The following is a 12,345-nucleotide window of genomic DNA, read 5'->3' as shown; positions in this document are numbered from 1 at the left end:
CTAAAGTTGAAAAAGTGAAAAAGCATAATAGGACACCTTTAAGACAATGTTTATCTGGTGCAAAAACACAAACATGTAGAAACAAGACTCCAGGAGCGATCTACACACAACTACACCTGATTAGATATCAGTCATGATGTTTCCAGTCTGTTTGTATGTGTAGGGTCATCACATTTACCACCTGATTTATACACTATACAAACATAAATAATGCTTTCTGATGTTTCCATGGACTTCTGCTACTGTATTGTGATGTATTTTCAATCTAAGCAGATATCAAACTAGAAAATAAAAATGTAGGGCAGACGTGATTTCATCCAGCGCTTGTTGATTGGCATGTGAACATCAGAATTAAGGCGGATCTGAATGATGAGTCACATCAGGACGATTAAAAATAACAGATCAGAATAAAATACACAGATGAATCATTTACAGTAACATGTAGTAAGAAAATAAAAGGGGTTCATTTCATTCTGACTTCAAGGAGACTTAAAAGTGTTGGGTTAAGAGAACTAAAGACTGCAGACAGTCCAACAGGGAAATGAGCGAACATGAACATGTTGAGGAGCGACACACAGATCACACCCTCTCGGAGTCATCAGCAGTGGTTCAACGGATCACAAATTAGGGCAGTGCAATTAATCGCATGTGATTGTCATGCACATCTCGTCAGTAAAGCCGGTTCCGTGACTAGTAGTAAATCTCCATCATGTGTTTTCAGATGGAGTGGCATTTAATACAGTAGTTCACTGACAAGCTACGCAATATCGCGCTGATAATCACAGAAGAATCGCCTTCGATTATGAACACGATATTGCGTAGCTTGTCAGTGAACTACGGCTCTGTGTATTAAATGCCGCTCCATCTGAAAGCACATGATGGAGATTTACTACTAGTCACGGAACCGGCTTTACTGATGAGATGCTCATGACAATTGCATGCGATTTATCGTGCAGCCCTAGTATCCAGATATAAATTTATTACCCATTCTCAGTGGGAAAGTGCCCAAGCAACACTGCTCAAAAAAAGTTGCTCGGCAACATTGTTCAAAAAGTTGTCCCGTGTATCATAAGCCTTAATGAAATCCCTTGCCTCAGGCTTATGATACACGGGGCAACTTTTTGAGCAATGTTGCCGGGCAACTTTGGTTAATGTTGCCATTAATAGGCAACCAGGTGATACACAGGGCCCATGACCAATCTTAAGTATCCAGATAGAAATTTGTTACCCATTCTCAGTGGGAAAGTGCCCAAGCAACACTGCTCAAAAAAAGTTGCCCCATGTATCATAAGCTTTAGGGAATTTTTATTAGGTCAGTGGTTTTCAATCCTGTTCCTCGGGACCCACTGCTCTGCACATTTTGCATGTCAACCTTATCTGACACACTCATTTGAGTTCATGGAGCTCTTTTCTAATGAGCTGATGATCTGAATCAGGTGTGTAAATTAGGGAGACATGCAAAATATGCAGAGCTGTGGGTCCCCAGGAACAAGTTTGAAAACCACTGCCTTAGGTCAAAACATTTAAGGACTTTCATGCAACCGGGCACAAGAAAACAAGAGAATAAAACACCTTGCTGAGCTGCGCTGGATCCGGGCCGGGCCGCTGCTGCTTGACGGCGCGCTCGATCTCCAGCACGCTCTTGCTGAGGATCTCCATCAGCTGCTGGAAGGACACGGAGGTGCCCAGAAGACCCTTGGCTCGGTCCTGCAGCATGAAGGAGAAGAGCTCGGCGAAGGACAGCAGGCTGCTGGCCGTCATGGGGCTGAGCGCGTCCAGGTTGCTCTGCTGCATGTCCAGAGCATACTTCCACAGCTTGATGCAGCGCTCGAAGTTGCCCGAGTCGGCGTAGACGGCCCCGCGGTAGCGGATGTAGTAGGATGTGTCCGGGTGCGACGGGCCGAGGATGCGCTCTCGGATCAGCAGCGCATGCATGCGCATGTCGTCGGGGTCTGCGATCAGGCCATCCAGCTCCTCAAACGTGTTCACCTCCTTGCTGTAGTCGTAGGCCGGCACCAGCTGCTTGGGCTCGTCCTTCAGGAGCACGTGGTTGGGGTCGCTGTGCCGCAGATCCATGGCTCTCTTCCAGTACTTCAGCGCTCCCAGCAGGTCTCTCTTTTTATCCACAAACGTGGCCCCCAGCAGCTCCAGAGCGTTGATGCGCTCCGTTCTGCCCGTCTGAGGGTGCTGCGTGAGGAAATCCACGATGTTGGTGTGGCCCGTCACACTGGCGGAGAGCAGCGGCGTCATCCCGTAGCCGTCCTTCTCCATGGTGGAGCCGTACTTCAGGAGCATCTTCATGATCTCCAAGCTCCCGGACTCAGCGCAGTCGTGTAAAGCCGTGTTACCTTCAAGACAAAGAGCGCACAGAACGCAAGTCGTCAGAGATGCATCGATGAATATGACAGACATACTACAGTCACTGAAGATAAACAGAAGCTGCGCTAAAATACAGTCAAACCAAAAATTATTCAGACACAAGATATAATTTTTACTAGTGGGTGCAGGACACTATAGTTCATTTATGTAAGTGAGGATAGCAAAATAAAGTAAACTGTGACATAACCAAAAATTCTTCATACAGTGCAAAACAGATAAAAATTTGGGACCAAAAATTATTCACACTTTGACCTGATCATGTTTTGCTTAAGTGTTTTTTCTTTAATTGCTAATGCGACCATTTTTACACCACAGACTGAACAAAATTAAGCATAATTTTTTTTAAATCATTAAAGTAGCTGCTCACATCATATTTAAGGTACTGATGCTTGCCTACAAGACCACCACTGGCGCTGCACTTCAACGAGCCGAAGAAAGCTCACGTCACACCTCTCTTCATCAGTTTGCACTGACTGCCAGTAGCCGCTCGCATCAAATTCAAGGTACTGGTGCTTGCCTACAAGACAACCACTGGTGCTGCACCGATATACCTAAACTCGCTAGTTCAGACCTACACGCCCTCCAGAAGCTTGTGTTCTGCAAGTGAACGACGCCTCGTGGTTCATCCCAAAGAGGCACAAAATCACTCTCACAGACCTTTACCTGGACTGTGCCCGGCTGCTGGAACAACTTGCCGATCGCAATCCCAGCAGCTGAGTCTTTAGCCATTTTCAAAAAACATCTAAAGACACATCTTTTTCGCCAGCACCTGACCAATTAATACTAGCACTTACCTATTCTATTAGTTTTGGTCTAATTTATTTATTTTGAAAAAACACCTTGCTATGTGCACTGTGCTAGACTAACTGAGACTCGTCACAGCACTTGTATATTGCTGCTCTCTCGTTGGTCTGATCGCTTCTACTTTGTAAGTTGCTTTGGATAAAAGCGTCTGCTAAATGACTAAATGTAAATGTAATTACACACTGTTTAATGCAGGACATGAATGCATTTAACCTGCAATTACAAATGCATAAATAATGTTTTGATATATGAATCATAAAACGTTGAATAGATACTTTAAATGTTAAACTAAAACCGCCAGTAGGTCCCGTAGCCGTCCTTCTCCATGGTGGAGCCGTACTTCAGGAGCATCTTCATGATCTCCAAGCTCCCGGACTCAGCGCAGTCGTGTAAAGCCGTGTTACCTTCAAGACAAAGAGCGCACAGAACGCAAGTCGTCAGAGATGCATCGATGAATATGACAGACATACTACAGTCACTGAAGATAAACAGAAGCTGCGCTAAAATACAGTCAAACCAAAAATTATTCAGACACAAGATATAATTTTTACTAGTGGGTGCAGGACACTATAGTTCATTTATGTAAGTGAGGATAGCAAAATAAAGTAAACTGTGACATAACCAAAAATTCTTCATACAGTGCAAAACAGATAAAAATTTGGGACCAAAAATTATTCACACTTTGACCTGATCATGTTTTGCTTAAGTGTTTTTTCTTTAATTGCTAATGCGACCATTTTTACACCACAGACTGAACAAAATTAAGCATAATTTTTTTTAAATCATTAAAGTAGCTGCTCACATCATATTTAAGGTACTGATGCTTGCCTACAAGACCACCACTGGCGCTGCACCAATATACCTAAACTCGCTAGTTCAGACCTACACGCCCTCCAGAAGCTTGTGTTCTGCAAGTGAACGACGCCTCGTGGTTCATCCCAAAGAGGCACAAAATCACTCTCACAGACCTTTACCTGGACTGTGCCCGGCTGCTGGAACAACTTGCCGATCGCAATCCCAGCAGCTGAGTCTTTAGCCATTTTCAAAAAACATCTAAAGACACATCTTTTTCGCCAGCACCTGACCAATTAATACTAGCACTTACCTATTCTATTAGTTTTGGTCTAATTTATTTATTTTGAAAAAACACCTTGCTATGTGCACTGTGCTAGACTAACTGAGACTCGTCACAGCACTTGTATATTGCTGCTCTCTCGTTGGTCTGATCGCTTCTACTTTGTAAGTTGCTTTGGATAAAAGCGTCTGCTAAATGACTAAATGTAAATGTAATTACACACTGTTTAATGCAGGACATGAATGCATTTAACCTGCAATTACAAATGCATAAATAATGTTTTGATATATGAATCATAAAACGTTGAATAGATACTTTAAATGTGAAACTAAAACCGCCAGTAGGTGGCAGCAAGTCACTGTTAATTAGTGAGTCATTGCGATTGAACCGAATAATTTAAACGGTTGATTCATTCAGGAACGAAACGCCGTCCTGTTGCTCAGAGACGCAAAACAGCGCTGTGGCTGTGAATTATTTTTGTTGTCGAAATAGCGCAAACACAAGAAATATATTGTCTAAAACATAAGTCTCTTAATTAACTTCTTGTTTATTGAACTGTTGTAAAAAATCAATTTAATTTGTAATCATGGTAATTTTTGGAGAAAAAAACGGCACTCTTCGTGTGAAACTGATTAACTATTCTATATGAAGTGGTATAAATATATAAATGTTCTGCCCCCATGTCTTGAATTTGTGATCATTCTAAATGTATTTTAGGGTGCTTTCACACCTGGCCCGTTGTTTCGGAACCTGGCGGGATTCCCCCCTTAGCTCGGTTCGTTTGGGCATATGTGAACACGGCAATCGCGCTCGGATCCGCACCAAAACAATCGGTCCGAGATCGCCTGAACGAGGTGGTCTCGGCTCGATTGAAAACGAACTCTGGGGCGGTTCGGTTGTAGTGAGAAAGCAATCCGATCTAACGGACCAACGAACCAGGCTATATCACAATGTATAATGGGTAATTACGTAAGTTCCGTGAAAAGCATTAGCTTTGTTGTTTTGCTAATACTTCAAAATGAACCTGTGAGTGTCTGTGGGTGAGCACGTCTTCGCCATTCAAAATAAAAAAGCGCACTTTTTGATTTTATAATGCCGTCTTATTGCTCTTCTTTCTAGTAGGTGCATTTTAAAAATGTTTTCCCGATCAATCCTGGACTCCTGCTCAAAATGATAAATTAATATAAGGACAGCTACAAAAACAAAAAGCTGTTGTCGTTGCATCCTGACGGATGACAGCTGTGACAGCTCAGTGGAATCCCGGAAAATAAACCGTGGAACTTTGACCAATGAGACAACCGTTTACTCGCGCGTGACTTGTATTAACAAATTTGGTTCGTTTAGAAACTTTGCGGTGTGAAAGCGAACCGCACCAAGAATAAAAAGCAACATTGTAATAATTTTAATCCCTGTTTCGGAACAAAGCAATCGATCTACAGGTGTGAAAGCACCCTTAATAGACTGAATCATGCCGTGAAAGAACACTCTCGCACTAGTCTAGACTTCATCACGTCATGTATGCGTGCACTCTGTAGGGGTGTTTTGTTTGGTTTTTGCAAAATACTCAATAATGTCAAATCACACATCATTAAAACAACAATTGCGATATTATCGCAGATGATAAATATTGCGCATCCCTAGTCTCACCTTTCACGCTTTTCCGGTTGACATCGGCTCCTTTCTCCAGCAGGTACTGCGCGATCTCCTTGTGGCCTTTATAACATGATATCATGAGGCAGGTGTGTCCGTGCCTGTTGGCCACTTCCAGATCCGCTTTGTGCTCCACCAGGTATCTGACAATATCCAAGTGTCCGTCGAAGCACGCGGCTCTCAGCGGGGTGGAGTTCGTAAGAGTCGTATTGTTCACAGACGCACCGTGACCCAGCAGAGACTGCACGACTTTCAGATGTCCGGCGGCCGAGGCGGCCCACAGCGGCGGCGCTCCCTCGATGATCTCCCCGTCGAAGTTCACCGAGCCTCCGACCTCCACAGATGCGCAGCAGCACTCGATCAGGTACTCCACCAGCTCCAGGTGCCCGTACCGCGCGGCCATGAGCAGCGGCGTCGCTCCGTTGGTCTTCTCCGCCATCAGTTTCATCACGTCGTGATCGCTCTTGTTCTCTAAGAGTTTCTGGAGGAGCCTCAGTTTGCCGTCTCGGGCGGCGTTGAAAACAGCAGTTTTTAAATCCATGGCATAGGGTTGCCCCGCGGCTCCGTCCTACAAACAACAACAACAAGATCAGATGCATACATTCTCATGCTTTCAATACAAGCTTAATTTGTAGGGATGTAACGCTGCAGCCTGATAAATCAATAAAAATGTGATGATTCAAGTCGGTTGAGATGTTAAACGAATCGCGATACAATTGAGGGTTTATATGAATGCGTTTATATGAACGAACTGACTGTCGTCAGAAAGTTTAGATGGTGTTTTCTTTTTATCTTGTCTCTATATCATGCATATTAAAGCATTGTTTGTTAGCTTTGTTTACAGCGGTAATCAAGGAAACACTGTATCGCTGCAGTTCCATGAGTGCCACCTGCTGGCAGAGAGTGCATCTGCGTCTCATTCAGCTCGTCTGCTGTTTCTGTTTCCTGCAGATATGACTTACAGTGCTGGCCAAAATCATTAAGAGCACTAGTATTATCAGCAGCTAAAATGTTCTGTTTCTTCATGTGACTCCAGACAGACTGATGATGATCAGAGCTCAAATCTCACTGCATTATTACAATTAATGGCAAAATGAATGTTTGGAAATGTAAACTGATATTTCCTACTGACACACTACAGCAAACGATAGAAATAACTGACTTATGCATAACTGTCTGGCATCATGAGTTGAGTGACCCGCTGCATCCCTGTTACACTGTGTTTGTGAATGAATGGTTGCCTCATGTCTTTCCAAACCCGCGTGGCTGACAGGCTTCACAAGAGCTCCGTGTTTAAGCAATATCCTGACATTCACAAATCACACGACACACTAAGAGCTCCAGTGGATTTCCAGCTTGCATTTGGAGCCGTTCCTCACAGAGCTGTCATGACTTCAGAAGTTATTACAGTTATGGCATTTCCAGCAAGATATTGACACAATTAATGACGACACAACTGATCTCGAACTGTTGCTTGAAGGTGTTTATGCCGCAGGTAAGGTTAGTGAGCAATCAAACCAGCGGCCTATTGCATAAACTGCTTAGACTAGTCCTAAAACTTAGTCATCCAGTCATAAAATGATCTATTTTTACTCTGAAAAGCATCAGGTTAACTGCTAGTTACTCAAACTAGTTCTTCAGACCCAGTCTTAGTTATGTGTGCACACCTGACCCCTGATGAGTGGCGTTCAGGAGTTTCTGTCATCTTTAGCATGTCATGATCCGGGTCAGTTTTGTGTATTATTCCTACACTACTTACAGCAGATAACCAGAAACGGATATGAAATATTGCTGGAGTGTATATGACTTTATCACGTGATCAGAAACATGAAACTAGCACAGCTTTCTTTGTATATAATCACTTAGCCTACTATATATTGAATCATTATAATGACGATCAGTCAGGTTTAGAGTCATTATATGTACAGATATTTGGCCGATCACTATCATTATTATTATTATTATCATCGTCAGTGTAGTGTTCGCTGTTCAAGGCTGTTGACATCCAGCACGGCTCACTCAAGAGTTAGCATTACAGCTGTTTCACGTTAGCTTTTAACCTCAAACTACACAGTTTAACCAGTGTTCTCTGCTGTCGCAGACAGAGCCGTGATGTGGATCATTATCGTGTCGTTAATTAGCGAACAGACCGAAGGCCGCACTCACCGCTAACTTCCTCGCACTGAACGACAGCTCCACAGACTGCGACGGTAACGCTACTTTAGCTCATACCGAGTCCAAATCATATATAACGTTAACGATAAAAATAGCGCTGCCCTCCCCCGCTTCCTGTAACATCGAGCTCCTCCTCATTAAACACACTCGATCGCTGTTTCACGAACTCCAGAGCCTCACGAATCCGACATTATGCTGCTTTTAAGTCCATTTCTCGGTTCTGTCGTCCAGATCTTGACGAACGCTGCTGATTTCCCGTCAGTAACCGCGGCCCGAAGGTTCCGCCCCATCGCGGGTGATTGACAGCCAGGCGGACCAATCACGACGTCGCTCAAACGTTTTCCATTTAAAGGTAAACGAAAAGAGTCACAACGCGAGCGCTTTTAATAACGCGAGCGCGTGAGGAGCGAACGCACCGATTCTCGGAGATTGATGAAAGAGTCCGGTGTTTAACTCCTCAGTGAGCCTTGAAAACACCGATTCACAGAAATGAACGAGGCGTTAAAGATGACTCTTCCTGCTGTTCGCTAACAGCGCCCGCTAGAGGCCAGAGAGAGCCCGACTGATGGAGAATACACTGTAATACTGTACAGTGCGTGTTGATATTCCGCTCATATTTTTTTAATATTTGTAATATTTTTTTCCAAGCACATTTTACCAATTCCAAACCACATTAATCTTAATAACTACTACTGATTTTGTATTTAATCATGTATAAGTTATATATTGTGTGTATGTGCTGTACATGTGGAAGAATTGACAATAAAGCAGACTTGACTTGACTTGATATATAATTGTTAACAAGGGCTGGAAGTAGGCTAACAGAGTCATATTCCTGGGATTCGATGGCTTTTGTGTCCCCAGTAAAGATCGGGATGTTATTGCCTTAACATTTTCAACAACATCAATTTTAAAGTTGTCTTTGATGTAAAAAAAAAAAAAAAAAAAAGCACCTTGTGAACTTTAAGCATATTTAAGTTTTTATTTCTATATAATTCTAAACATTTTACAGCATTTGAAACCACCAAGTATCACCATTTTTCTAAGTTCCCAGGCCCGTGTCTGCCATTCTGATGATGAACACAACGCTTAATATGAGTGAATAAAAAAATAAATAAAAAAAATTTCACCTTATTTGGTATATCAGTAATAGTTTTATTGAATGAATATATATTTTCCAAGTATTAAATTCATGAAAAAAATTAAGATTTTTAGCTTGTCCCTTGAATTATTGTCCACCCTGTTATAGTCGACTACTGGCCCTTTAAATGAAAGTTGGAAAAAGTGAATTTATATCTTAAACAGCTGACGTAATTTCCTTGAAGGGAAACCACTGGGGAAGGTGAATGAGAGCCTCTGTTTTGTTAATTGTCTGTTTTTGCTTATTTTATCTTTCCAATATGATGAGGTCAAGTTCGACATGTCCACCCTGTTAAGGGGAATATGAAAAAAAAGTAACTAGAAATTCTTATTTGTAAAAGTACCATTTTTTAAAATTCTTTCTTTGACAGATCTTCTGTGTTAGCATTTTTTCTCAGACTGATTTTAGGTCAAAATTTCCACCCTGTTGAGTCAGAAAGCCTAAGAGGCTGGACACATTTAGTGTACAATAGTGATAGTGACAGCAGTTGATGTTTACGTTGAAGAAGTGGTGTTTAAACTTTTTAAATATGAAATTTTACATTTTCAGAAATATTTAAAATTGTTGTTCATTTGTCCCTAACAGGGTGGACATTTTTGGTCCTCCTCCTCATTTAATTTGGCTCATAATTGCTTGAATTTATATACCTAAGGTTGTATATACCATATATTTATATACCAAAATTATTTTTCACGTTTTACAGCTCCCCATTATGAGTACACTAGAATTAATTTTAAAAAATGTTTCATTTTTTTTTAAGTGTTATGATGTCGAAAAGGCACAGGATCCCAGGAATTAACCAAAAAATGCCTTACTCATGTGTGCATAATTATTAAGCAGGCTTTCTTTTACAGGTAAAATGCACCAAAAAAAGAGATTTAACTCTATTTAATGTATATTGATTTTTCTGCTTACTACTTGATCTGTGCATGCTTTGCCAGTGTTGTATGTAAGCACAATCATCCCAGTAGCGTGCTTTTAAAAAGAAATTGATTTATGAATCATTGATTTCACGTTTCTGCTTTATTTTTCTTACAACTGTGGGAACTGTACAAAGAAAACATTTGCTTTCATGCTAAACGCAAACGAATGTGATCACAAGCAGTGATTCAATACTGAAGAAACCTGTGCACACTAATAATTATCTTTACACAGCCAATGTCACATTTACACTGCAAAGGCAGCACAAAAATGCTTGTGAAGTGGCATTGAGGTGTCTTTACACAGCTTGTTTAATGCTGATCAGAGGAGGCAAAGAGCAGAGATCTGCTGTAGAGTTAGGCTTTATGAGCTATTACAAACTAGGCTAGTGTAAAGTGTGAAACAATCCTTTAAACTGGTGAGTTTTGCTGTAGGTTATGCAGACAGATCCACACCTGAACGAATGGATGGAGTCAATACACAACCAGACATATACAAATGAAGCCATCTTAAGGCCTTTTAATCCACCTCAGCTGATCAGATTCTGTGCCGTGAACCTTAGATTTCTCTTCTTGCAGCTTAAAATAAATTATACTTGATAAGATGTGCACTTGAAAAGGACTGTAGAGTTCCTCCAGACATTTATTAACCAATTCAAACAAGAAATCAATGCACCGCTAAAAAAAAAGAAACACAACAATTACACCAACGTCATGAAAAGAAAAAGACGACTAGGAAACATTTGCAAGGATGCTTGTTTTGTACAACATAAAGCTCTCTTGGATTCACACATGAAGATTGAACGGGTGATGATGATGATGATGATGATACAATCAGACGACTGGTGTGTCAAGCCGGTCTACAGTGTCTGTACATCCTTTAACATTCACATACATGTAAAGAGTCAACACACAGCCACAAAATAAATAAAGCAGTTTAATTCTCAGCGCTGAAATATTCTGCAGGATATGAGCTGAGGATCACACACAGGACTAGAGAAAACAAGCTCAAGGCGTTTGTTTAAATAACTCATATTTGTATAAAACCCCTTCGAGGTGACCCGGTTATGACCCCACGCGGGTTGTAGTGGTTTTCTTGTCTGAGAAGAAGCTCCTGAGAAGCAGCACCTGACTGATGCTGACCACCAGCAGGATGAAGGCCTCTCCGATGGACCAGAAGGCCACTCTGGTGTTCAGATCCTCCGCTCGACTGCGGCCCTGAGCCTCTCGCAGACGGAAGTGCGTCTGATAGTCGATCACAGACTTCAGAGCCTCGTGAATCGAGACGCAGGCGGATTCCATCTGAAACAAAGCAGCAGCATTAGACGCGGTCTCAGCAGATGCTGGTTACTTAGAGCTGATTACAGTGCTGGCCAAAAACATTACAATCAGCAGATAAAAATGTGTTTAAGTCAGTTATTTCTATCGTTTGCTGTAGTGTGTCAGTAGGAAATATCAGTTTACATTTCCAAACATTCATTTGGCCATTAATTGTAATAATGCAGTGAGATTTGAGATCTGATCTGATCATCATCAGTCTGTCTGGAGTCACATGAAGAAACAGAACAAACTGAGACAGACTCAATCCAGAAGAACTGATGCTTCGAGAAACCTCCTGCAAAGCTCCTGAGAAACTCTGCTCAAGTGCACCGAGGGCAAAAGCTGCTTTAAACACAAAGATGCTCACACCAAATGTTGATTTCATTTAGTTAATAGAAGCTAATTGATAAAGAAAATCTATTTATGACATTATTATTGACAGCATCCTCATTTTACGTAATTTTTACACAAGTGATAGATAGATAGATTCTAGGCGGCTGCTAGGGTGTAGCTATGCGGTTGCTAAGGTACCCGGGTCGGTTGCTAGGGTGTAGCTATGCGGTTGCTAAGGTACCCAGGTCGGTTGCTAGGGTGTTGCTGTGCGGTTGCTAGGGTACCTGGGGTGGTTGCTAAGGTGTTGCTATGAGGTTGTTAGGGTACCCAGGGTGGCTGCTAGGGTGTTGCTATGTGGTTGCTAGGGTGCCCGGGGCGGTTGTCGTATTATTGACAGCATCCTCATTTTACAGCTTAAAGTGCCTAAAACTTTTCACAGTTCTGTAGCTTTGCAGGAGGTTTCTTAAAGCATCAGTTCTTCTGGATTGAGTCTGTCTCAGTTTGTTCTGTTTCTTCATGTGACTCCAGACAGACTGATGATGATCAGA

General features: G+C 42.0%; 2 protein-coding genes across 3 annotated transcripts in view; both read right to left on the bottom strand.

Moving 5' to 3' along the window:
• Positions 1-1,518: 1,518 nt before the first annotated feature.
• LOC107663597 (protein fem-1 homolog C-like) lies at positions 1,519-8,418 on the bottom strand. The gene is made up of 4 exons (XM_016453836.1): positions 8,075-8,418; positions 5,906-6,476; positions 3,512-3,587; positions 1,519-2,272 (listed from the first exon to the last, which is right to left on the bottom strand). The coding sequence occupies exons 2-4, from the start codon at positions 6,447-6,449 to the stop codon at positions 1,534-1,536; spliced, it is 1,359 nt and encodes a 452-aa protein (XP_016309322.1). The 5' UTR covers positions 6,450-6,476; positions 8,075-8,418; the 3' UTR covers positions 1,519-1,533.
• A 1,814-nt stretch (positions 8,419-10,232) lies between these two features.
• LOC107663596 (transmembrane emp24 domain-containing protein 7-like) overlaps positions 10,233-12,345 on the bottom strand; it is a 4,449-nt gene continuing 2,336 nt past the window's right edge. For both annotated transcript variants that reach the window (XM_016453834.1, XM_016453835.1), the window contains exon 4: positions 10,233-11,446. In XM_016453834.1, coding sequence (XP_016309320.1) covers positions 11,210-11,446 — 237 coding nt within the window. In that variant the 3' untranslated portion in view covers positions 10,233-11,209. The remainder of the gene's footprint in view (positions 11,447-12,345) is intronic.

Source organism: Sinocyclocheilus anshuiensis, unplaced genomic scaffold, assembly GCF_001515605.1.
Source record: "Sinocyclocheilus anshuiensis isolate Anshui unplaced genomic scaffold, SAMN03320099.WGS_v1.1 scaffold2586, whole genome shotgun sequence".
NCBI lineage: Eukaryota > Metazoa > Chordata > Actinopteri > Cypriniformes > Cyprinidae > Sinocyclocheilus > Sinocyclocheilus anshuiensis.
The sequence above is the reverse complement of the archived record's forward strand: the minus strand, read 5'-3'. Positions and strand labels throughout refer to the sequence as shown.

Bases quoted from the DNA above. Each gene is read 5' to 3' on its own strand.
- LOC107663597 (XM_016453836.1), bottom strand. From the start codon at position 6,449: ATGGATTTAAAAACTGCTGTTTTCAACGCCGCCCGAGACGGCAAACTG. The intron at 3,588-5,905 runs GTGAGACTAGGG...TTTGTCTTGAAG, and splicing joins CAACCGGAAAAGCGTGAAAG to GTAACACGGCTTTACACGAC. The intron at 2,273-3,511 runs CATGGAGAAGGA...GTACGGCTCCAC, and splicing joins CTCCTGAAGTACGGCTCCAC to CATGGAGAAGGACGGCTACG.